We start from the raw sequence: 22,501 nt of genomic DNA, 5'->3' as shown, positions 1-22,501 counted from the left end.
TCCCGTCAAGTGCCCCCTTCAGTGAAATTATTCTGAAATATTCAGGCTGCATCTCTTTCCCTTTTAAGAAACAAGTTGAAGTCTTTTTTTTTTTTTTTAAGATTTATTTATTTATTCATGAGAAACACAGACTGAGAGAGAGGCAGAGACATAGGCAGAGGGAGAAGCAGGCTCCTCACAGGGAGCCTGATGTGGGATTCGATCCTGGATCTCAGGATCATGACCTGAGCCAAAGGCAGACACTCAACCACTGAGCCACCCAGGCGTCCCTAAGTTGAAGTCTTTAAAAAAAAAAAAAAAAAAAAAAAAAAAAAAAAAAAAAGGCAGCCCCGGTGGCTCAGCGGTTTAGTGCCACCTTTGGCCCAGGGTGTGATCCTGGAGACTCGGAATTGAGTCCCACGTCGGGCTCCCTGCATGGAGCCTGCTTCTCCCTCTGCCTGTGTCTCTGCCTCTCTCTCTGTGTGTCTCTCATGAATAAACAAATAAAATCTTTTTTTTAAAAAAAGAGAGAAGTTGAAGTAACCCAAATTTTAAGAGTTAATTCAGTCGGGTCATAGATAACATTCAAAGCTCACATAGTAGATCAGCATAAGATGAGGGGGGCGCTTGGCGGGATGAGCACCGGGTGCTATGCTATATGTTGGCAAATCGAACTCCAATTTAAAAAAAAAAAAAGAAAGAAAGAAAAAAAAAAGCATTTTCCATGCAGGCCAGGGTCCCCTGTTTGATTTTCTGCAGTGGTGGCTGTCATAGGGCGAGATGACACACCAAACACCATCAACGATGGTTGTGACCACTTTGAATTGAGGTCCCTAATGTGCACAGGCCCGTCTTTGTGGACATATGGGGCATTGGCAGGTGAGCCGATTTTCAATTGCTCACAAATCGGCCAGTGTAGTTTGGTTTTGAAAGCCCAGCCCAGCCCTTAGGGCGGCCAGATGCTTAGGGGTCAAGCCGAATGTGAGGGGTCCGGGTCAGAACATTCCTCGCAGCAAACGTGTGGCCGCAAGAGAGGCGCTTTATGTGAGCAGAGCCCTCCCCAGGAAGCGTGTCAGCCGGACAGGCCTGGGTCACTATTCCTTACCGAGCTTAGAAACAGCTGGCGACAGCGAGGTCTCTCTTAGACTGCGAGGAACCGCAGGCCCTGGGGCCTCTCAAGACCCCCAAGAACCTTTAATGGTACAGGATTAAACTGGGGCCACCAGACAGGTTAGGGTGGGCTTGGGAGTCTGCTTTCTTACTCTTCCTTAAATCCCGGGAGAGGGACCTGCCAAGATTCGTAGCATCCCTGTGTCACCCGGTCTTTGCCTTAGGAGTTCATTGCCTTTGGGATCAGCAACATCTTCTCCGGATTCTTCTCGTGTTTCGTGGCCACCACTGCCCTGTCCCGCACTGCCGTCCAGGAGAGTACTGGGGGGAAGACTCAGGTACGGAACAGCAGCTTGACTGCAGGATGAGCCGGGGGTGGCCCTCAGGAAGGCTTCCACAAGCACCCAGCAAGGCAGTTAGCCTTTGGCCCTAGGCTTGTGCTTCCTGCGTGGACCCTCCCCAGGGCTCAGCCAACTCCTCCATCCCTCTCCCCACCAAAAACCTCCTAAGCGACGCTGGTGGTTTCCTAATGCACAGATACTCCAAGGAATCTCTGTGCGCAGCTGGCAGGTAGCTCCACTCCACCTGCCTTTCCAGGGCTGATAACAACTGATAAGGAATCAGTGGTGTAGAATGCTGATTTTTATCAGTTTGTGATCTGGGGATAGAGAAGGCCTAGTTTCCCTAGTTGCCAGCCTAGTTTCCAGCACTTCGAGGCTGGAGTGAGGCTTTGTATTTTCAGGAAAATACCAACTGTCTGTCTACGTTTCCTCCACTAGGATCAGGAACTTCCTCCAGACGCCTTCGTCCCAGAGAACAAGATTGCCAGCCAAGAATATTTTGGCCATAGCAGTTAGGCATTTCCTCTTGAGGACGATTTTTATTCCTCAAGCTCTGAATGTGGGTTTAATCTTGCCTTTTAAATGTGGCTTCAAGTTGTAGCCTTCACGAAGGGACCCCAAGTCCAGCATCCCTGTTCATCTCCAAATAACCCACCTTCGATTGGCCAAAAAGTGTGGGAGCGGTTGTCAAAGGCCATCCTTTCCAGCAGGGCGAGGGCTCAGGTGGGCCAGAGCCAGTGGATGGGGCCGGGGGCAGGCTCTGGAACCGGGCTCCTGCCCTGCCTGGGGCAGGGGGCCGTTTTCCCTCTGCACAGAGCTATTGTTTCAGAATAAAAAGTGCACTGAGGCTATAAAGGTGGACACCGAATCCGGAGGAAGCACCATCCCTCACACCCAGTCTTCAGATAGAGTTTTATTAAGGCAGAGACACACATAAGTAAAAGAGACTAATGGAGAAAACCAGTGACTCCCTGCAGTGGCTTGCCCCCGGGGGCCCGAATTGTCCCCAGGGTGCTGGGACACCCTGGAAAGGGTGATGCTCCTTTCCCATTTATAATGGCTCTCTGTGGGTGTGGGTGTGGGGGTGGGGGGATTGGAAGAAGGGGCCTCTTCCAATTTCTTGGTTCCTATTGAACAAATTTCAATTTTCAGAATCTTTCTTTTTAAAATGGAACTTCCTTTTTTGATGGGGGCAGGGGCAGACCTTTCCAGCTCTGAGGGAGCAGGTAAGACACTAGGGCCCATACCAGGAGGCAGAGCCAGGGGCCTATGGTGCAGGGGAAGAGGTCACAGGTGACTTCCAGAGCTGCACTCGTGTTTGGGCGGCAGCTGGCAGCGTTTCTGTGGCTTTCATCGGAGTCGCTCAAGGGCATGTGGCTGTCGGCGGGTGCAGGCAGGTCCCCAGCTGGTGATGTCCACTCTCCTGCTGTTGCCTCCAGGCTCTGGGGAGGCACAGGCCAGCCGTCCCAGGAAGAATGTCCGTGTAAAGTGATTCCTTGGCAGAGGGCGAGGGGATAATGGCATTCTGGTAAGCTGACACCCGCCGCCGCACACTGGCATGTATTATATTTAGGAATGACGGATGCCAGGATTTCAGGAGTGAAGAATGAAGCAAGCACAGAAGTGGCTTGATATTTAATTACTGAAATGTATACTAAGTTCTGGGGTTAAAAGTCTAAGTGCCCGGACTGAGATCCAGGGACTCATCATGACCACATACACTGGCAGGTCTTCCCTTGGTGTGTGGCTTCTCATGTTTCCTCTTATGTTGGGGCCTCAGGCTCAGCATCTATAAAATGGGAATAGTAATTGTATCCACCTCATAGGGATGTTGTGAGGACTGAATAAAAATGTCCGTAAAGCCCTGGCACGTTCTTGTATATGCTGACTGTTCCAGTCAGGCACTCCTCCTGACAGGAGGAGCATCGTAATAGCAGTGATACATGTGTTGTACCCAACACGTAAGAGACACCCAGCAAATATGTCCTGAATGAATGAATGGAGTGATGAGGGTTAGGGCTCTGTTAACTGCCTGCAGCTCAGCTTCAGATTGTCACTGGGCTTAACATTACAGCCTGTTCTTTCTCTTATCCCCATCTGACTCCTACTGACTCATGAGGAAGTAATTCTGATTACAAGCTACTCTCAGCTCTGATTACCTTCTTGCTTATAACAGAATCATTATCTAGTGATTGAATGTGCTCCCATATAGAAACTACAGCAATTCCCACAAACCAGCCTTATAAAGTAAGTATAAGTAATGCATCCCTCACAGATTCTTAAGTGACCAAAGTTCATCTTGGCCCCCCTAACTGGCAGCTTACTGATACACGTTCTTGGCAAGGATGTGGCTACTCTCCTGGCATGAGCCAGACAGCTGGCTATGGTCTCTGTCCCCAGATCTCCATTTCTTTCAGCAATTCACAGAGCCCTACCTCCACAGTGAGATGCAAGTGGCTCATGATAGGCAACCAGTGTTGTTAAGCAATTGTGAGGAAGGGAGGAAGGGAGGAAGGAAAGGAAGGAAGAGAAGAAGGAAGGAAGGAAGGAAGGAAGGAAGGAAGGAAGGAAGGAAGGAAGGGAGGGAGGGAGGGAGGGAGGGAGGAAGGGAAGGAAGGGAAGGAAGGGAAGAGGGAGGGAGGATATAAGTTTCTCTGCTCAGATAGGAGAGGGGAAGCCACTGAGGTACAGGTAACCTGGAGATGCGGCGCTAACAGGCAACAAAGAGCCTGGAAGTACCAAGTTTTTAGTCTGTTGGATTTATAATGTTGTCTCGGGCTGATCCAACCATAATTGAAACGTGAATGATCAATTTGCCAGGTGGAAAGACTGTGACTTTAAAGTTTCCTGAAGTTTCTGGATTTTCCATCTATGTTGGCTTTACCTGCCTCTTTCAACTCCAATCTCTCGTAGCCAGCAGCACCTGTGCCCAGGACGGTCTTCCCCGTTGCTCCTCCTGTCACTTTGCTTCTGGCGCCCTGTCTCCTTTGCTCCTCCGTTTCAGAGCTTCTGGTCTTACCTGGGCCATCTTCCAGCTGTCTCAGTGGAGAGGTCCCTGGTCAGCTAACCACACAGAGCATAGCCCCACCCCCTCGGCCTCTCTCCTAACTATTTATGGATCTTAGGAGAGCTTTTTGGCCAGCGAAGGTAAAGTGTCTACAGGTCCTTTAACCTCTGCTCTTGCCCCACCATCATGGGGGCAAAGCTCTGAGCCTGCGTCCGGGGACGCGGTCCCATGTGCCGTTACGCTCATGTCGCATTTTGAATCTGCAGTGGGACTGGTCCACTTATTCCCTCTGAGAGCTCTGTGGGAATCACATGCTATTAAGTACAAAGTGTTTGCAGACTTGCTGTTATGGCTGCTGCTTCCATAAATTGAAGAATCCGATGTGTGCTGCGAGGATTTATTTTCCAAGAACATAGGGTGACCTGTGGTTGGGGAAGGGTGAGGTCCAGGTTTCCTGCCACAGCAGATGATTACAAGTCGGCCTCCCAAATGGACACTGGGGCATTAGGTCTGTCGTACATCCAGAGGAAATCCAGGTCCCTCCAGCTTTCCCCCAACAGGCTCGGTCTCCACGTTTTCTTTAATTTCTCTGCCATAGATGCCCTTTATATATTTCCCATTTTTTTCTTTAGTTGTATAGAACTTTAGGAAATAATCCTCATTTCTCTCAACAGTATTGGGCAGAAGAGGGGAGGTGCACCCATGAACAGGCCCCCTCCTGCTCACATCCAGCAAGCTGGAAGGTGTGAGGGAGAAGGGTGAACCTTGTTCACGGGAGGCGTGTGTCTTTCAGATTGCTGGCATCATCTCGGCAGGGATTGTGATGATCGCCATTGTCGCCCTGGGGAAGCTGCTGGAACCTTTGCAAAAGGTACAACCCTGATTGCATAATCTCTCTTCACTGCTCTGCCACCGGAGAAATAACAGGAGATTTAAAAATCATCCCATGAAAAGCCATTCCCCTAAATAACACGGCCTTCCCTGTCTCTCTTGGCAGTCAGTCTTGGCCGCTGTTGTCATCGCCAACCTGAAAGGGATGTTTATGCAGGTGTGTGACATTCCTCGTCTGTGGAGACAGAATAAGATCGATGCTGTAAGTCATTTGCTGCCCATTTTTATCTGAAATAAGATTTAGTTCTTATATGCTTCCTGCCACATCATCATGTTCCCCTTATCTCCTCAATCTCACTTGTGTTTTGGGATTCCTGGAGCAGAAATTAGAATTGTGTGGATAAGACAATGCTGTGAAGCCTGCCACAAGTTGTGTGAAGGCTCCATATCTCCGGGAAGATCGATTTCCATCTAGGAAGGATCCCATACACCCAAGTTAAACACCAAACAAGCCAACCAAACCAACCAAACCAATTTAAAAAACAAAACAAACAATAAAAAAATACCCCGCTGTAGTATATGAGAATAAACAAAATACAAAACAAAGCAAAACCAAACTACAAAATCCTTGCTGAGTACAACTGACCTTTGCAAGAGTTCTAAGGAACTCTAAAAACCAGAAGCTAAGTCCTTTAGAATTCTGCTCTCATTTACACCAGGACAGACAAAAAGAATGTGAAAACTCTCTATTTATTGACATGGAGAATTCTCCAAGACATATTGTTAAATGAAAGAGAGACCAGTGCAGAATGGCATAGTGTGTACGATACATTAAAAGATGGGAAAATAAAATACTGTTCAGTCGTATTTGCTTATATTTGTTTTTTTTTAATTTTTTTTTATCTTTTTTTATTTATGATAGTCATACAGAGAGAGAGAGAGAGGCAAAGACATAGGCAGAGGGAGAAGCAGGCTCCATGCACCGGGAGCCCGACGTGGGATTCGATCCCGGGTCTCCAGGATCGCGCCCTGGGCCAAAGGCAGGCGCCAAACCGCTGCGCCACCCAGGGATCCCCTTATTTGCTTATATTTGTAAAAAAATTAAAAAGTGCTGGTGAAAAGTGTGCACATGGAGAGGGTTGGAAGCCAATGTCCCACCTTTTCAATATTAATTCCATTTTGACCTATGTCCATATTTTCCCTATTCAAAAATTAAATTAAAACACATTGAAATGGGGGATTCCTGGGTGCCTCAGCAGTTTGGCGTCTGCCTGTGGCCCAGGGCATGATCTTGGAGTCCCGGGATCAAGTCCCGCATCGGGCTCCCTGCATGGAACCTGCTTCTCCCTCCTCCTGTGTCTCTGCCTCTCTCTCTCTCTCTATGTCTATAATAAATAAATAAATAAATGAATGAATAATAAATAAATAAATAAACAAACAAACAAACAAACAAGTAAATAAATCTAAAACACACACACACACACACACACACATTGAAATGGGACAAATGGTCTTTATCAGAAAGGTCAATTTCCACTCCCACTTAAACATTAAAGGAAGTCAGAATATTTTAAAAAGCTGTAATTCGTTCATGGACAATTGATCTTCTTGTTTTTATAGGTAGTTTCATTTGATGGTGCCTGATGGATTAATGCAATCCTTCCCATTTCCATTTTGTCCTAGGTTATCTGGGTGTTTACGTGCATAGCATCCATCATTCTGGGGCTGGACCTTGGTTTATTAGCTGGTCTCATGTTTGGATTGCTCACTGTGGTCCTGAGAGTTCAATTGTGAGTAATGTAAGAGCCAGATTTCCCATAAACAGAACCACACACCCTGAGATTTCTTATACCATTTTGATAAAACATAGGGAACCCCCCTTTCATAGTAGTTACTATATATCGAGGGCTTCTACAAATTAAGCCAATAGTGCTTGGCACATGTTGTCATTTTAGTCTTCGGAAAAGAATCCCATGAATAGGTTTTATTATTCTCATTCTATGGGTGAGCAAATTGAAGCTTAGAAAGTTTAAGAACCTTCCCCAAGATCACACGGCTAGTAAGCAGCAGAGTCAGGATTTGAACCGGGATGCATCTCACTCCCAGATCTGTGCATTTAGTCATGTGCTCTCCTGCTGCGCTCTCCTTTCGGTGGTGGGAAGACTAAAAGATTTGTGACTCAGCAAAGGACCGAGGTGGCTCTGTGGTCCCCTCTGCAAATGAGACGCAGTGTGTAGGGCACAGGCCCGGGGCCTGGGACAGGTAGCTGCTAAATATAGTACAGCTCATTTTCTCCGGAAGCCAGTAATGCAGAACAGGAGACTTTGAAAGCATCAGTTGTAGCCAGAGTTCATTCAGAAAAGGAAGCAGGCACCCAATCAGCTACATGATATGAAGTAGACGTCATTGGGTCGTATGCGGAGGGAAAGCAGCAATGACGTGGCTTGACGTCAGGGAGAGTATCTGTTTCTTTGTTGGGTTTGTTTTGACTCTTGAAAGGCTTTTAGTAGGTGCCCTCCTGGGTCTGTGAAGTTGTCCCAATAGAGAGGCGAACAGAGCCTGTCTCTCTCCTCAAAACTTCCGTGACCTTTCCAGGCTTCTGGCCTCTTCTCTGCCTGTGCTTGGGCCACAGAGGAATAAGAAATCTGGAAAAGCATCAGTCTTCTACTTAGCATAAGCCCACACTTCTTATTCTTAGCAGCTAGCTCCCCTGTTCCTACTTCTTCCCTACCCTGGCATGCTGGAGTCTCCCTAAAAGCTTGTGTTCACTCCCTCGGTGCCCTTACCTGGGTGCCCAAGAGTCCAGAGAGGTCACAAGCTCCCAACGTGCCCAGTGTGCTGCTGGGACAGAACTCTGAACCCGTCCTTGGAAGATGCTGCTTCTCCTGCTCTACTTGCCTCAGTGTCTACTAGGCCTTGTGGGGCTGTGGTTGGGAGAGAAGGGTTTGTGGAGGGAGACGATGTAGCCTATGAGCTTTACGTGGAAATTCGGCCTCGCCCAACAAGCTGAGGATAAGGCAGTGGCACGTTTTAGCTGCTGATCTGGTGACTAGGCTTTTAGCCAAGCAAAAGTCGTGTCCTCCACAGTGTTCCATTTCCAGTAGTTACGTGGCTGCTCCAGGGAGTGCGTTGCTGAGAGTACCCCAAAGAGATACTCTTCCTTCAGGGGTCGTGCTTAGCACCTGGGCCTGCTCACACTTGTAGACTCATGGGATTGATCTGATTGCATCAGGAGCAGGAAGTCGGTAGTCTGGTTGGTGGGAAGAACTTCCTCCTGGGCGAGAGCCAGGCGCTGTGCAGGCGGTGAGGAGCTCTGGGTCAAATGTAGAGGCTGCCCTGCCCCTTCCTCTGGGGCCCTTCAGACCTGAACCCCAGCCCGCTGACCCGTAAAAATGAAGATAGTACTGCTGACCTTCCAGAAGTAGGGTGGCCCTGAGGTAGAATTTGTGTGAAAGCTCTTTGCTGGTCCCCTGAAGTGTCATGCCCATGGAAGTGGGATGCTCGTGACCTCTCTCAGCCCTCAGGAAAGGCGTCCTCCTCCCAGGGCCCACGCAAACACCAGCTGTTCGCTTCAGAGTTAGCTGCAGGGAGATGTCATCTGTACTGAAGACGCATCCAAAAACGCCAGGACGGTGGCCTCTTTCCTAATCTGTGATTTCTTCTAATGTTTTATTCCAAAGTAGGCCTGTTCCCAAGAATCCTGACCTAATCTTTTCTTCTTTCAGTCCTTCATGGAACGGCCTTGGAAGCATTCCTAGCACAGACATTTACAAAAGTACCACAAATTACAAAAATGTAAGTGCCTTTGTGAGACAATTGCTGGACTTGGGCTTGCTAGCTTGGATTTTCGGGGCAGCAGGTTTCTCCTTCAGCGTATCAGGAACGAGGCAGCCAACGGGCAAGGCTTCTCCAGGAAGGTCTAGAAGTCCTCTGGGCTGTGTCATGAAAACTTTGACCCAATGTGCCTTCTCCTATCCATGGTTTGTATGAATTGTGTCCATGCTAGTTTGAATGTCCTTTTAATGTAAAACCATCGTAAGACGAATTTTTAAAAACAGTCAGTTTAATTATTTCCAGAAGTTGCCTCACAATTCTATTTCTCTGCTATGCAATCCTTATCCTCTATGAAATGATCTGAAATCCCCGTAAGGTTATCTTATTAAATTCTAACATGAGACTTCCAAGTTCTCTGTCAACAAGGAAGCTTATTTGACATTTTGGTCTAATCTCAGAAGAAATAATATATAATACCGGAAATGGAAAACACAAAGACAAGACACATCCCACTGATGGGCTTTTGTTCCCTGCAAATAAAGTAGCTTAGTGGTCACCAGGGGAAATGATGATGAAAAAGCAGAGAAAGAAAAATGCAGAAAAAAAACAATTCCATTAGCTGCTACTTAAAGTATTTCCACAATCTTTCTCAGTTATGCTGAGCCAAGTGCAGCCCAGAGCTAAACATGACAGTAGAGAATCTTTTGGCTCAGGGAACCATGGGCTGAGTTTGAGAGTTCAGAGTTCTAGGCTCTACCTTGGGGAGACTCTGCCCATGTTGCTCAGCCTCCCAGCACCTGCTTGCTCATCTCAGGGGTTTGGACTGAAACTGCTGTAATTCCTAAAGCCTAGAAAAGTCTAGGATTCTGTTAAGTTCCACTTTCTGTCTGGCCATTGTGTGTCACGGTAAGAACAAGCAAATACCATCACAGGCCTCAGTACTTGCAAATCCCCTTGGTTTGCTACCTTTTAAATTTTTATCTTCTATTTTTAAAGAATTATGGCCAAAGAACAAAGTGGAGGGCAGTGGTATGAACTTGAAGCATTAATCACGTCACTGTTCTCAGCCTCAGTTTCTCCATCTGGAAATCAGAGGGTTGCATTAATTGCTTATGAAGGCCCTTCCTAGCTTGACCTTCTAAAAGACTGTAAAGTTCCAGCAGTTTGAATAACCTGTGGCCTCCTAACTGGGGGGGAGCGCCTATTCAGGGAGAGATGAGTGCTCTTGGCTCCTAGTGGAAAAGCCAGAAATTATTTTTAAAAGATTTTATTTATTTGAGAGAGAGAGAGTGAGAGGGGGAAATGGGGATGGTGATGGAGAGGGGAAGGGAGACAGACAAGCAGACTTTGTGCTGAGTGCAGAGCTCAACAGGGACTCCATCCCAGGACCCCTGTGATCATGGCCAGATCTGAAACCAAGAGTTGGATGCTTCACCAACTGAGCCACCCAGGTGCCCCCCAAAACCAGAAATTTAATAAAATACTTGAAGCCTAAGATTATTTAACCTCACACACATTTTTTTTTTTAATGCTAGATTGAAGAACTTGAAGGAGTGAAGATTCTTAGATTTTCTAGTCCTATTTTTTATGGCAACGTTGATGGTTTTAAAAAATGTATCAAGTCCACAGTGAGTATTTTATCTCTAGAAATTTGGTTTCTAACCTCCTTTGAGACTTCATTCGTTCTACAGGTGTTTATCGGCTCAAACTGAGCTAAGGCCCTACACCCCAGTCCATTGGTATGGTGCATTAAGAATTATAACATCCAAGTAACTTACAATCTATTTGGGGATAGGAAAAGACCGACAATGTCATATATGTTAAAATCCAGGTGGCAAAAAAAAAAAAAAAAAAAAAATCCAGGTGGCAATCACTATGGAAGACAAAAATAGTAGAGATGTCTCCAGGCCCAACTTGAGTTCCACATAAGTAATAGAGACAGTAAATGCAAAGACTTCCCAGAAGGGAGCCATCCCTGGGCATTGGACTGACCTGGCTAGGTGTGGCAGTTGGGCAGAGGCACGATTATGTTGGGTGTTTGGGAACTGTGTGAACTGAGAGTCAAGGGTAGATACATGTCTTTGGGCAGAATAGGTGTTTGCTCAGTTGGAGTAAAGGGTAGAAAGTGTAAGTGGAACATGTAAGCAAGACACTGTGGTCTTGAATGCCATCCCCAGCTCTGATGCTAAGTCTCTACATCGGTGTTTTCTTAAGTGAGTTCCAGAGAAAACTGGTTCATAGGAATGGTCATATGTTATTTTATGTTAACAAAAGCGCTCTGTGATGTCAAGGGAATTTGTTAACAAAGACTTAAAGCTGGAGAGTTTTTTCTTTGCTGTTTTTTGTTTGTGTTGTTTTGTTTTTGTTTTTGTTTTTTATTGGCTTTGAGCTTTTCCTATGAGACTATGTTTCCTGAGTCTCTGGGTGGGTGGGGTAGGGCTCATAGGGGAGATCTCCCCTAAACCTTAGAATTTCTTTTTTGACAGGATGTCTCAGGAAATAATACCACTTGAGAAATAACCTTTCCAGATAACAATTGCCATTAATGAGCATTAGGAACTGGACTTACATTGTAAGTAATTTGGTATTTCTTTCCAAAGGTTGGATTTGATGCCATTCGAGTATATAATAAGAGGCTGAAAGCACTGAGGAAAATACAGAAACTCATCAAAAAAGGACAGTTAAGAGCAACAAAGGTGAGGTGACATCTTTCTTTTTCCCTGTTAAATTCTTTCTCTTCTCGGAGGAAAATTAAAGCAGTTATAGTAAAAAATTAGATTTATTCCCTTTGGTATCCTGATGTGTACAAGCAGATGACAATGTATGTTGGACAACAGTGGAGTTGCTCTTGTAGGCAAGAGGGAATAGCAGATAATTAAAAAATCAGCAGAACTCCCTGGAAACACAGGGTGTGATTTTTTTTTTTTCAATTGAGAACTAAACCTTATTTTATGAAAGGGAACAAAATAAGTGCTAATTTGATGCCAAAAAATTACTCACAATCGAAGGCAGTTAAGTTCATAAACTTTTAGATCTATTACCTTTTATTCAGACTCTCCTGCCTATGTATCTCTTGGCCAAGTTCCACAATCTTCCAGAAATCAAGAGTTTCCTGCCTCCTCTGCTCTTCCATTTTTCTTCCTAGGGAACATCACAGTTTGGACTGAGGTAAATCTCATTCCTTAAGAGTTCATCCCTTTAATGTCTTGCTTGCCAAGGAACAGTGTATAGGACTTTGAAGTGATTTGAGACGAATCATTAAAAATATGTCCCTCAGTCACTGGCGATCAAGTTGGCAGTGTTTTCTTTGTTTAGAATGGCATTATAAGGGATGCTGGTTCATCCAACGATGCCTTTGAACCTGATGAAGATACTGAAGATCCAGAAGACCCTGATGTCCCAACCAAGGAAATAGAGATTCGAGTGGATTGGAACTCCGAGCTTCCAGTCAAAATGAATGTCCCCAAAGTGCCGATCCATAGCCTCGTGCTTGATTGCGGAGCTGTGTCTTTCCTGGATGTCGTTGGAGTGAGATCACTGCGAATGGTATGGTTTTGGTGCTTTGGATTATAGATTTGGAGCTTTGGCAGTAAACACGTGATACGGGTCGCCTGGTCTTGCAAAAGGACGATTGTTGGGTCTGTACTTTTTCTAGAGGAATGCTTTCGCAATAGAGTGTAATATTTTAAAGCATGGACTGTGAGGCCAGACAGGGCTTTGAATCCTGGCTCTACAACTTACTGGCAGTGTCACCATGGACAAGTTACGTCATCTGCCTGTACCTCGATTTCTTCATCTGCAATGTGGGAGTAATGATGGTACCTACTTCACAGGGTTTGTTATGAGGATTAAATAGACTTATATATATAAAATAGCTTACTTTATTAGCTCCCTATATAACATATGTTATATATGTTTTATGTATATATAAAGAGAATGTTCAGAAGAGTTAGCAAATATTAACATTAGGTTTTATTTTTCTAAGAGTATATAGAAAATGGAATATTAGAAGAAGGAAAAATGGACAATGGTTTGTGTCAAGTGTTATGTTTTTATTTGTAACATAACAGGAACAGGATAAAGACCATCGGGGAACATGGTAGGCCTGGAAAAGCCAGGCATTAGCAGGTCAGTTATCTAGGAAATCAAAGCAAAAGCTGAGGAGCATGCAGACAGAAACATTCATGAGATCAAAACCAGTTATGCAGGCTCAAGTTCATTAATTCTCTCAGCAAATAATTGTGAAGTGCCTAATATATGCCAAGCACTCATCAGGCAAACAAGAGACATGATAAAGCCACCATAGTCCCTGCCCTGAGGCGACTAAGTAGTCTAGAGGGGAAGGCAAACTTTAAGCAACCTTTTAGAACCAACTGCATGAAGTGCTCCCAAACAGACTAAGCAGGGTGTCAACTTGACTAGAAGTGTCAAATTTAGGTGAAGCTTCAGGTAGGTATTAAGAGGGTCAGGGAGAAAAGCAGGTTCAAGGCACCGGCAATTAGCTGTAATAAATGGAAATGACCCCAATAAGTGAAGGGGATTAAGAGTACACTTACCATGATGAGCGCTGCGTAATAATATATGGAACTGCTGAATCACTCTATTGTCTGTCTGAAGCTAATATAACACTGCATGTAAACTACACTGGAATTAAAATTTTTTTAAAAATTTAAGTCTATTAAAAAAGTATGGCAATGTCTCCTAACTGGGGTTTAGCTTACTTGGGGCTTCCTGGCTGCCTCTGCAAGGGCAGGCAATGATTTTAGAGCTGGGATACTAGGCAGGTAAAGTAGAAAAGTGATGATACTTGACAAAAGAGTTCAAGAATATGCTGGCAGGTTCTATCCCAGTTCTTTTAGAAAACATGGCTATTATGAAACTCATCTGACAACAGAAATGAAAACATAAATCTTGTTCTTTGTTGTGTATTTCACTCTAGTCTGAGGCTCAGATCCATTGTAGATTGTATTTGGTTCAAGGGTTTAATGAAGTACTATCGGGGAGAGTTGTAACTTATTTAATGCCAGAATGTTTCCCATACCTAACAATTCTTTCAAATGTCATAAGGGCAATTATGATTCCTCCAAACATTATACTTGTGTAGAGGTCTTGATTTTTTTTTTCCCCTAGAAATGTCAAGTTCTAGTTTATTTTTTTTTTAAGATTTTATTTATTTATTCATGAGAGACACAGAGAGGCAGAGACACAGGCAGAGGGAGAAGCAGGCTCCCTGCAGGGAGCCCGACATGGGACTCAATCCCACGACCCCGGGATCATGCCCTGGGCCAAAGGCAGATGCTTAACCGCTGAGCCACCCAGGCATCCCTCAAGTTCTAGTTTATTATTGCCCATAGTTCTTGTGTCTTATTTTCTTTAATTTTTACATTTTTATTGAAGTATAATTAACATAGTGTTATATTAATTTCAGATAAACAATATAATTCAACAATTCTATACATCATTACTCAGTGCTCATGATGATAAGGGTACTACCCATTTTTTTTTTTAAGGGTACTACTCTTAATTCTCTTCACCTATTTCCCCCATCCCTCCCCACCTCCCTCAGGTAACCATCATTTTGTTCTTTGTAAGACTCAGGTTAAAAAAAAAAAAAAAAAGACCTTGGGGTTTTTTGTCTCTTTTTCACTTGTTTTATTTCTTAAATTCCCATGAGTGAAATGATATGGTATTTGTCTTTCTCTGGCTAATTTTACTTAGCATTTTGAGTAATGTTGAGCATCTTTTCATGTGTCTGTTCGTCCATCATGTTGTTGCAAATGCCAAGATGTCCTCTTTTTATGGCTGAGTAATATTCCTCTGTGTGTGTGTGTGTGTGTGTGTGTGTGTACACCACTTCCTTATGCATTCATCTATTGACACACACTTGGGTTGCTTCCGTATTTTGGCTATTGTAAATAATGCTACAATAAACAAAAGGCTGCATGTATCTTTTTAAATTAGTACTTTCATTTTCTTTGGATGAATAAATATCCAGTAGTGGGATTACTGGATCATATGTTATTTCTGTTTTTAATTTTTTTAGGAACCTCCATTCTTTTTCCACATGGCTCTTCACCAATTTACATTCCCATCAACAGTACACAAGAGTTCCCTTTTCTTCACGTTCTTGCCAATGCTTGTTATTTCTTGTCTTTTTGATACTAGCCAATCTGACAGGTGAAAGGTGATATATTGTTGTGGTTTTGATTTGCATTTTCCATGATGACGCTGAGCATCTTTTCATCTGTCTGTTGGCCATTTATAGGTCTTCTTTGGAAAGATGTCTATTCAGTCCTCTGCCCATATTAAATCAGATTATTGGGGGTTTTGAGGTGCTGAGTTATATAAACTCTATATATTTTGGATATTAACCCCTTAGTGGATATATCATTTGTGAATATCTTCTCCCATTCAGTAGGTTGCTGGGCTTTGTTTTTTGTTTTTTTTTAATGCTTTTTGTTTTGTTGATCGTTTCCTTTGATGTGCAAAAGCCTTTTATTTTAATGTAGTCTCAATAGTTATATTTTACTTTTGTTTCCATTGATTGAGGAAACATTTTTAGAAAAATATTTCTGTGGCTGATGTCAAAGAAATTACTGCCTATGTTTTCTTCTAGGATTTTTATGGTTTCAGGTCTCATACTTAGGTCTTATTTTTGTGTATGGTGTAAAAAGTGGTCTAGTTGCATTCTTTTGCATGTGGCTGTTCGGTTTTCCCAGCATAATTTGTTGAAGGGACTGTCTTTTCCCGCATTGTATATTCTTGCCTCTTTTGTCATAGGTTAATTGACCATATAAGTGTGGGTTTATTTCTGGGCTATCTATCCTGTTCCATTGACCTATATGTCTATTTTTGTGCCAGTACCACACTATTTTGATTACTAGAGTTTTGTAGTCTATCTTGAAATCTGGGATTTGTGATACCTCCAGCTTTGTTTGCTCTTATTTCTCAAGATTGCTTTGGCTGTATCTAGAATTTTTTTTAGCTAAATTTTAAATTTTGAGATAATTATAGATTCACATGGAGTTGTAAGAAATAATTCAGAGAGATCTTACGTACCCCTTATCCAGTTTCTCCCATGGTAACAACTTGTAATACTATAGTACAGAAATCACAATCAGGATATTTACAATGATACAGTCAAAATGCAGTGGACTTTTTAGGTCAGTTTTTATATTTGGCATCCAGCGGCCGCATATCCATACTTCCATATCTTCCACTCAAAGATACAAATGTATACTCTTGTCTTCAATCAGCAGGGGCTATGTTAAGAAGCCTCCTGTACTCCTTTCTTCCAAAAATATTTTTTAAGCAGCTCTGTGCTGTCAAGCACTGTGCTATTATTGCGCCCTAGATGTTGCCACCTCTAGAAATAAGGTCTTTTCATCCCTAATCATACCATCATTGTAGGTTGAACACCTCTATGGTTTTCCAATAATGAACTTTTCTCCAATAATCAACTCTCCTCAAAAACCTGAATAAGCGTGAAAATGTTAGTTTCTCTTGAGCAACTAACTGAATGCCACTGAATTATGGGCAGATAAAGTCACTCATTGTTACAAATTCTTTTTTAAATTTTTAGATTGTCAAAGAATTTCAGAGAATTGATGTAAATGTGTACTTTGCATCACTTCAAGGTAAGTACATATATAAATCTATCTACCCCTAAGACTTTCTCCCATGCCCTTCCTTCTACCTTGGAATATGGGTAAATGATATTCAAAGAGCCTTTTTTAAAGCTATGTTTTATTGTGGCAAAAGATGTAAAATAGAAAAGTTGCCATTTTAGTCATGCTGATGTGTACAATTAAGTCAGTGGCATTTAGTACAGTCACAGTGGTGTGCAACCATTTCAACCATCAGTTTCCAAAATTTTTCAGTGTCACAAATAGAAACTACCCATTCTGCAGACCTTTTTGAATCTGGAAAGATTATTACTTCCAATTTGTTTAGTAGAGCTGGTAAGCCATAGAAATGTATGTCCTGACGACAGTGCAGAGTCAATGGGGACAATTTACCATGGGGATGACTTAGATCTCTTAGAAGTAGAGGATCCTCCAGGGTCTGAGTCTGTGTCTGTTTATGCACAAGTGTATGTATGTAAGAAAATGCTAGTCCTTAGGCTGAGTTGTCTAGAAGCAGGCCCTGAAATAAGGATTCTTGCACAAGTGATTTGTTGATATTAGACATGAGAATTCATGAGGGGCTGATGGAAGCCGGATAGGGCAGGGGAAGAGGCTGGGAGAAGACATAGGTTTAGAAGTCTACCTTAGCCTGATTCCATGGGGGGCATACAGCAGGAAGAGCATCACGTGGTTCTCCTTCCTGAGGCCAGCCTTTTTACCTCCATATCAGTTAGTGAAGGGCCGTAGGCCACCCAAGGTTAGGGTATAAACTAGTGGCCAAGGAAAATTCTTCAGAGAAGGGCACAGCTGTGGGCCATTAGCTGCCAGGCTCCTAGCAGCGTGAGGGTGAATACACTGGCAAAAACAATGTGGTCAGGAGCCAAGACTGTCTACTACAACCAGTTATGGTATGACCATTCCATGTGCTTCTAGAAAAGAAACTCGGTTTAGAGCAGGGTCACATTTTGAAAATTAAGGAGCTGACAAAATTTAATATCAGCTGATGTCACAAAAATATGTTTTCCTAGAGACTAAACATTATTTCTTTCTTTTGAAGATCATGTGATAGAAAAACTGGAGAAATGTGGTTTCTTTAATGATAACATTAGAAAGGACATATTCTTTTTGACCGTCCATGATGCTGTCCTCCATCTACAGAACCAGGTTAAATCTCGAGAAGTTCAAGATTCCATTTTAGAAACGGTAAATCTTTAACCTTTCTACATAGGTTATTTTTCCTGAACTACCATGATTTCTGTGAAGAGCAAAAATTCCACAAATCTAGGTTTGAATATCAGCTTAGTAAGATTTGGGGCCACCTGCTTAACTTCTCAGAGCCTCACTTTTCTCATCATTAAAATGGAAATAAAAACATTTACCTCACTGGGTTGATATGATGATTAAATGTGATAATTTATGGGAAAGCACCTGTTGGTACATACATATCAATTTTATGATGTGTGGGTTTACTGATAAAAAATGGCATTAGCCGTAATAATGCCTTTTTAGAATATAGGTGGTGAGTCTTGGATTTTCTGTGATTTGGGTATACAAATGCACAATTGTGTGTATAATTTAAATTTTCAGCCATCTGGAAAATCCTGATGATAAATGTCTTTAAATAGGATCCATTAGGTCACAAGTGATCTTTGAAAAAGGAAAAAAAGAAAAATCACAAGTCAGCCTAGAGTTAATTATTTCCTACAAAATAGAATAGACTGTGGTTTCCCATGAGCCTCCCTAGTTTGTCAACTCTCCTGACACATTCCAGACTGGGTCATTGGGCTGGTCATTGGGCTGGGTTATTGGGCCTGGTCCAAGAACCTCTTCTCTCATGGACCCTCAGTGAATTTGGGCAAATAAAACAAATACTTATAAAATAACAACAGTAGTAATTATTCCAGTGACATGGGTGTGCTATATTTTTAATTGCTTCCTTTTTAAAAATTAGGATAAGTAGATTTTTATTGTAGATTGGAAGTTGATATCTGAAGTAAAATTAATTTAGAAAACAATAGTGCATTATTGTTTTCAGCTCTTGTTAGTGGAGAGACCACTTAATGCTGCTGGGGAAAATATTAGCACTAAATACCAAGGTGTGGATCTTAAATACATAAAAGAAAAAAAGCAGTAAAACATAAACCAAAAAATGAGAAATCAACAAGCTACATGCAAGGTGCTGATCTCTGAAAGTTCATAAACCTTTTTCTATTTTCTGTCTAACAAAATTCTCTAACCCATAGGTTAACAGCAATAAAGCAGGATCATACAAAGCATCTAAAAAAACCCTCGCATTAAAAGTATTTAGAACTGAGGTGTCAAATTCTTTCTCAACATGGAAATGGTTATTTTGTTATTTGTTTATACTCTATTTCTGATTCAAGCTCTCAGGCCATGAATGCCACAGAAACCATCAAGAGTGCCCCTTCCAAAAAAAAAGAGTGCCCCTTCCAGTGTTAGACTCAATCTTGTCTGCCATCAGGGAGGCATTGTGACTGGCTGGGATGGAATTTTTTTTTTTCTTTTTCTTTCTTTCTTTCTTTTTTTTTTTTTTTTTTTTTTTTTACCCTGAACAAATATTAGACTGAGTTTAACTGAGTACTTCTATATCATACACTTCTTGGTTCACTGGGTAGATGATTGAGCACTACTGGCCTCCCTCACACCAGGAACCTTATACTTTTATGTGCCCTGTCTAGCACAAAGCCTCATACATGGTAGATGTATAGAAAGTGGTGATAAATCATGCCTGTGGTACTTTCCTTTCCTCCAGGAAACATAACTTGTGGTGTTTGGATATGCGGATGCAGTGATATGACCCTCTCCCTGTCCCTTTATTTGACCATCACAAGAATTATTCTAGGATAGCCTCGACTTGTGGTTAGACCTATCCCCTAACTTTTATGTTATGACCATCTGCCCAGGGACTTAATCTCTGATGCATTTCCACAGGAGCAAAGAGAACTGGGTTATCTATTTTTGAGATGAAAAGTAGCTCAAAAGCACTTCAAAACATCACTCTTGCCTTGATACACATCTGGAGTTACTTTAGGGGGCACCTGGGTGGCTCAGTAGTTGAACGTCTGCCTTTGGCCCAGGTCGTGATCCCGGGGTTCTAGGATAGAGTCTTGCATCAGGTTCCCTGCATGGAGCCTGCTTCTCCCCCTGCCTATGTCTCTGCTTCTCTCTCTCTCTGTCTCTCATGAATAAATTTTAAAAAAATCAAAAAAAAAAAAAAAAAAAAAAGGAAAAAAGGAAGTATCCTTCATATTTAAAACAAAGCCCAAATTGTTATTGGTTTCCTTTGTGTGGAAGCATAAATTGCATACTACTGCTAAAAAGCAGAACTTTTCTGAACCAATGTGGTTCATACACTCTGGCTTCCAATTCCAATAAAATTAATTTCCATCCAATTCAACTGAGGACTGCTTATTGTCATCAGTCACAAGCCCTTCACTGCACACTCAATGGTGTACTAAGTGCTCTCAGCTCAGCCACTGAAGGGAAAAAACACAATTGACTGCTGAGTCATTTAGGCAGACAGGGTGATCCATTAAGAGGTACGCACTTCAGCTGTTGGGGAAGAGAGCTGAAAAGGAGGGGAGACAATGGAAAGCCATGGGAGGTCATACTTGAATGTGAAAAATTGGTATGGGGAAACATTCTAAGGTGGAAAATGTAAAAGAACACAAAGCTGAACAGGATTTTGCTGTATGGAGATTACAGCAAAGCTTCAAATAATTTTCAGAGGAGTATCAGGGTGGGGCTGATGTCATTATCTTTCCAATAAATATTCTCTGTTCTCTTGGTCAAGATTACTCTCATCCAAGACTGTAAGGATCCTCTTGAATTAATGGAAGCAGAGCTGATTGAAGAAGAACTAGATGTCCAGGATGAGGTATGATCATTATTTCCTTTCAAAGAAAATAATTTGTATTGAACCTTGAACGAATAGAATAATACAAATAGTGATGATGTCTGACTAAACCATTCAGGGAAAATGATTTTTAAGAAATACCAAAAGGATGGCTTCATAGAAAAGGGAAAATGGAAAACAAAAATTGTCCCTTGAAGACATTAGGTACTTAGGGACCTTTTGCCCCAGACATATAGGCATGATCAGTGACTGGAGCTGCCAACATAGTGGCACTGACTTTTTACCTAAGCCTCTCCATGTGTCCCCTTCCTTCCCCACCTAAGGGCAATGGGATTAGGAGTAAGGTAGACAGAGGGGATTTCTAACCTGGGAGTTTCATAAGCTTCAGAAGAAGAATGTGAGGGACAGGAACCTCATGGAACTTTCTTCATCTCACTGATGATAGCACACAAGACACTCCTTCCATTTGAGGCTGGTCCCATGTATTGCCAATACTCTTGGGACATCAGACTCTTCCTAGGAACCTTGACCTAAATGTATTATCTGACTGAACTTTTCGGCTCCACCACCGAGTAAGAGTAAAATGGGACCAACAAAGGAAGATCATAGGAATTTTAAAGTTGAAAGATGTCTTGGGATATCAAGACATCTGCATCCTAGCCCAGCAGAAATCTCTCCTACTCCGTCCCTAAGGATGTTCACTTAGCTTTTGTGTGAACATCTCAAGATAAGGGCAAGTGGTAGCTTTTCAAGGGCCTTTGTCACGAGGTTGGATGTCTCCAAGTGTTAGTTCTGCTTCCAATACTAGATGCAGCCTTTCTTTAATAAGTACCCAGTGCACTGAGATCTGCCCTCTTTAGCAACACAAACCCTCTTCCTGAACAGCCCTTACATATTTGAGAGTAGCTCTCATGTGTCCACCAGACTCTACTCCAGGCTAGATTCCTCTAGTTCCCTTTATTCCTCATGGGCACAAAATTTGTCACTGTCCACTCCCAAGTGGAGTCAGGTCAGCATGAAGATTATGCAACCACAACCTACCTTGATCTTGCCAAGATTTGTTTATTACTGCGACTTCAAAATGTGTTTATTTTCATTGCAACCACATCAGAATCTTGGCTTCTATTGAGCAGGGGCCAGCTAAACACTTGGGCATTTTACACGAATGGTGGTCTAGCTAGGCTCCCCGTTCATATTTGTGTTATTGGTTTTTGACCCTAATGCAGAATTATGCATATTTTTGCTAGATTATATCTTGTTGATTTTATTTTGAAATACTTTCAAATTCTGAATGCATCACCCAACATATTAACTAACCATTCTGCTGATGCCATATGTAAATCTGACTAGCATGCCTTATTCCAGATCTTGATAAAAACGTTGAGAAGAGCAACCTTCAGGCAGTAAGGATGACAGGCAGAGATTTTTGTGGAGAAAGTACATTGCTAGGGTGAAAGTCAGAGGTCCTGCATCCTTAGCCTACCAGCTTAGTGAGTCTGGGAATGTCATTCTTGAGCTTAGAAGTACTTCCAGCTTTACTGGTTTACGAGTATGGTTATAAGACTGACTTAGTTGAGTAAAAACTCATCAAATTGGAACTTAAGAAGTTGGCACATTACAGAAGTATTTTTTGATTGCCTCATAAACTAACAGTATCATTATTCAGGTAATGGATAAGAGGATCATTCAGGTGGGGTTCTGGGTTCCGGGAGATGGCAAAGGGGTAGAGTGGAGTGGTTTTGAGGGTATGAGCTTTAGAACCATTCAGATTTGTATGCCAGCCTCACATCTACTACTTCCTGGCTGTGTAGCCCAGGGAAAATTACTCACCAGGTCTTCATTTCATTTTCTTCATGTGAAATGGAAATAGTAATACTTTATAGAGCTGTAAATATTAAAGGATACATGTAAAAGAATAATAGTCTCTTGTACATAGTAAGTACTTGATAAATAGTAC

General features: G+C 42.5%; 1 protein-coding gene and 1 long non-coding RNA gene across 8 annotated transcripts in view; one reads left to right on the top strand and one right to left on the bottom strand.

The window, feature by feature from the left end:
- The window catches only part of SLC26A4 (solute carrier family 26 member 4), a 50,282-nt gene that overhangs the window by 25,239 nt on the left and 2,542 nt on the right, over positions 1–22,501 (top strand). For both annotated transcript variants that reach the window (XM_038562693.1, XM_038562694.1), the window contains 11 exons: positions 1,314–1,427; positions 5,231–5,308; positions 5,435–5,530; positions 6,952–7,058; positions 8,994–9,063; positions 10,578–10,670; positions 11,643–11,738; positions 12,358–12,588; positions 16,625–16,679; positions 17,725–17,870; positions 20,482–20,565. In XM_038562693.1, coding sequence (XP_038418621.1) covers positions 1,314–1,427; positions 5,231–5,308; positions 5,435–5,530; positions 6,952–7,058; positions 8,994–9,063; positions 10,578–10,670; positions 11,643–11,738; positions 12,358–12,588; positions 16,625–16,679; positions 17,725–17,870; positions 20,482–20,565 — 1,170 coding nt within the window. The remainder of the gene's footprint in view (positions 1–1,313; positions 1,428–5,230; positions 5,309–5,434; positions 5,531–6,951; positions 7,059–8,993; positions 9,064–10,577; positions 10,671–11,642; positions 11,739–12,357; positions 12,589–16,624; positions 16,680–17,724; positions 17,871–20,481; positions 20,566–22,501) is intronic.
- The window catches only part of LOC119864174, a 46,274-nt gene continuing 26,103 nt past the window's right edge, over positions 2,331–22,501 (bottom strand). Inside the window, exons 3-5 of one of the 6 annotated variants that reach the window (XR_005373154.1) lie at positions 22,375–22,429; positions 4,315–5,503; positions 2,331–3,219 (exon numbers count right to left, since the gene is read on the bottom strand). This is a non-coding gene — a long non-coding RNA (uncharacterized LOC119864174). Of the gene's footprint in view, positions 5,504–16,187; positions 18,315–22,374; positions 22,430–22,501 lie in introns of those variants that run through there. The other 5 variants (XR_005373152.1, XR_005373155.1, XR_005373159.1 and 2 more) reach the window with 5 other exon arrangements.

The sequence above is a fragment of the Canis lupus genome, chromosome 18, assembly GCF_011100685.1.
Source record: "Canis lupus familiaris isolate Mischka breed German Shepherd chromosome 18, alternate assembly UU_Cfam_GSD_1.0, whole genome shotgun sequence".
Lineage (NCBI taxonomy): Eukaryota > Metazoa > Chordata > Mammalia > Carnivora > Canidae > Canis > Canis lupus.
The sequence above is the reverse complement of the archived record's forward strand: the minus strand, read 5'-3'. Positions and strand labels throughout refer to the sequence as shown.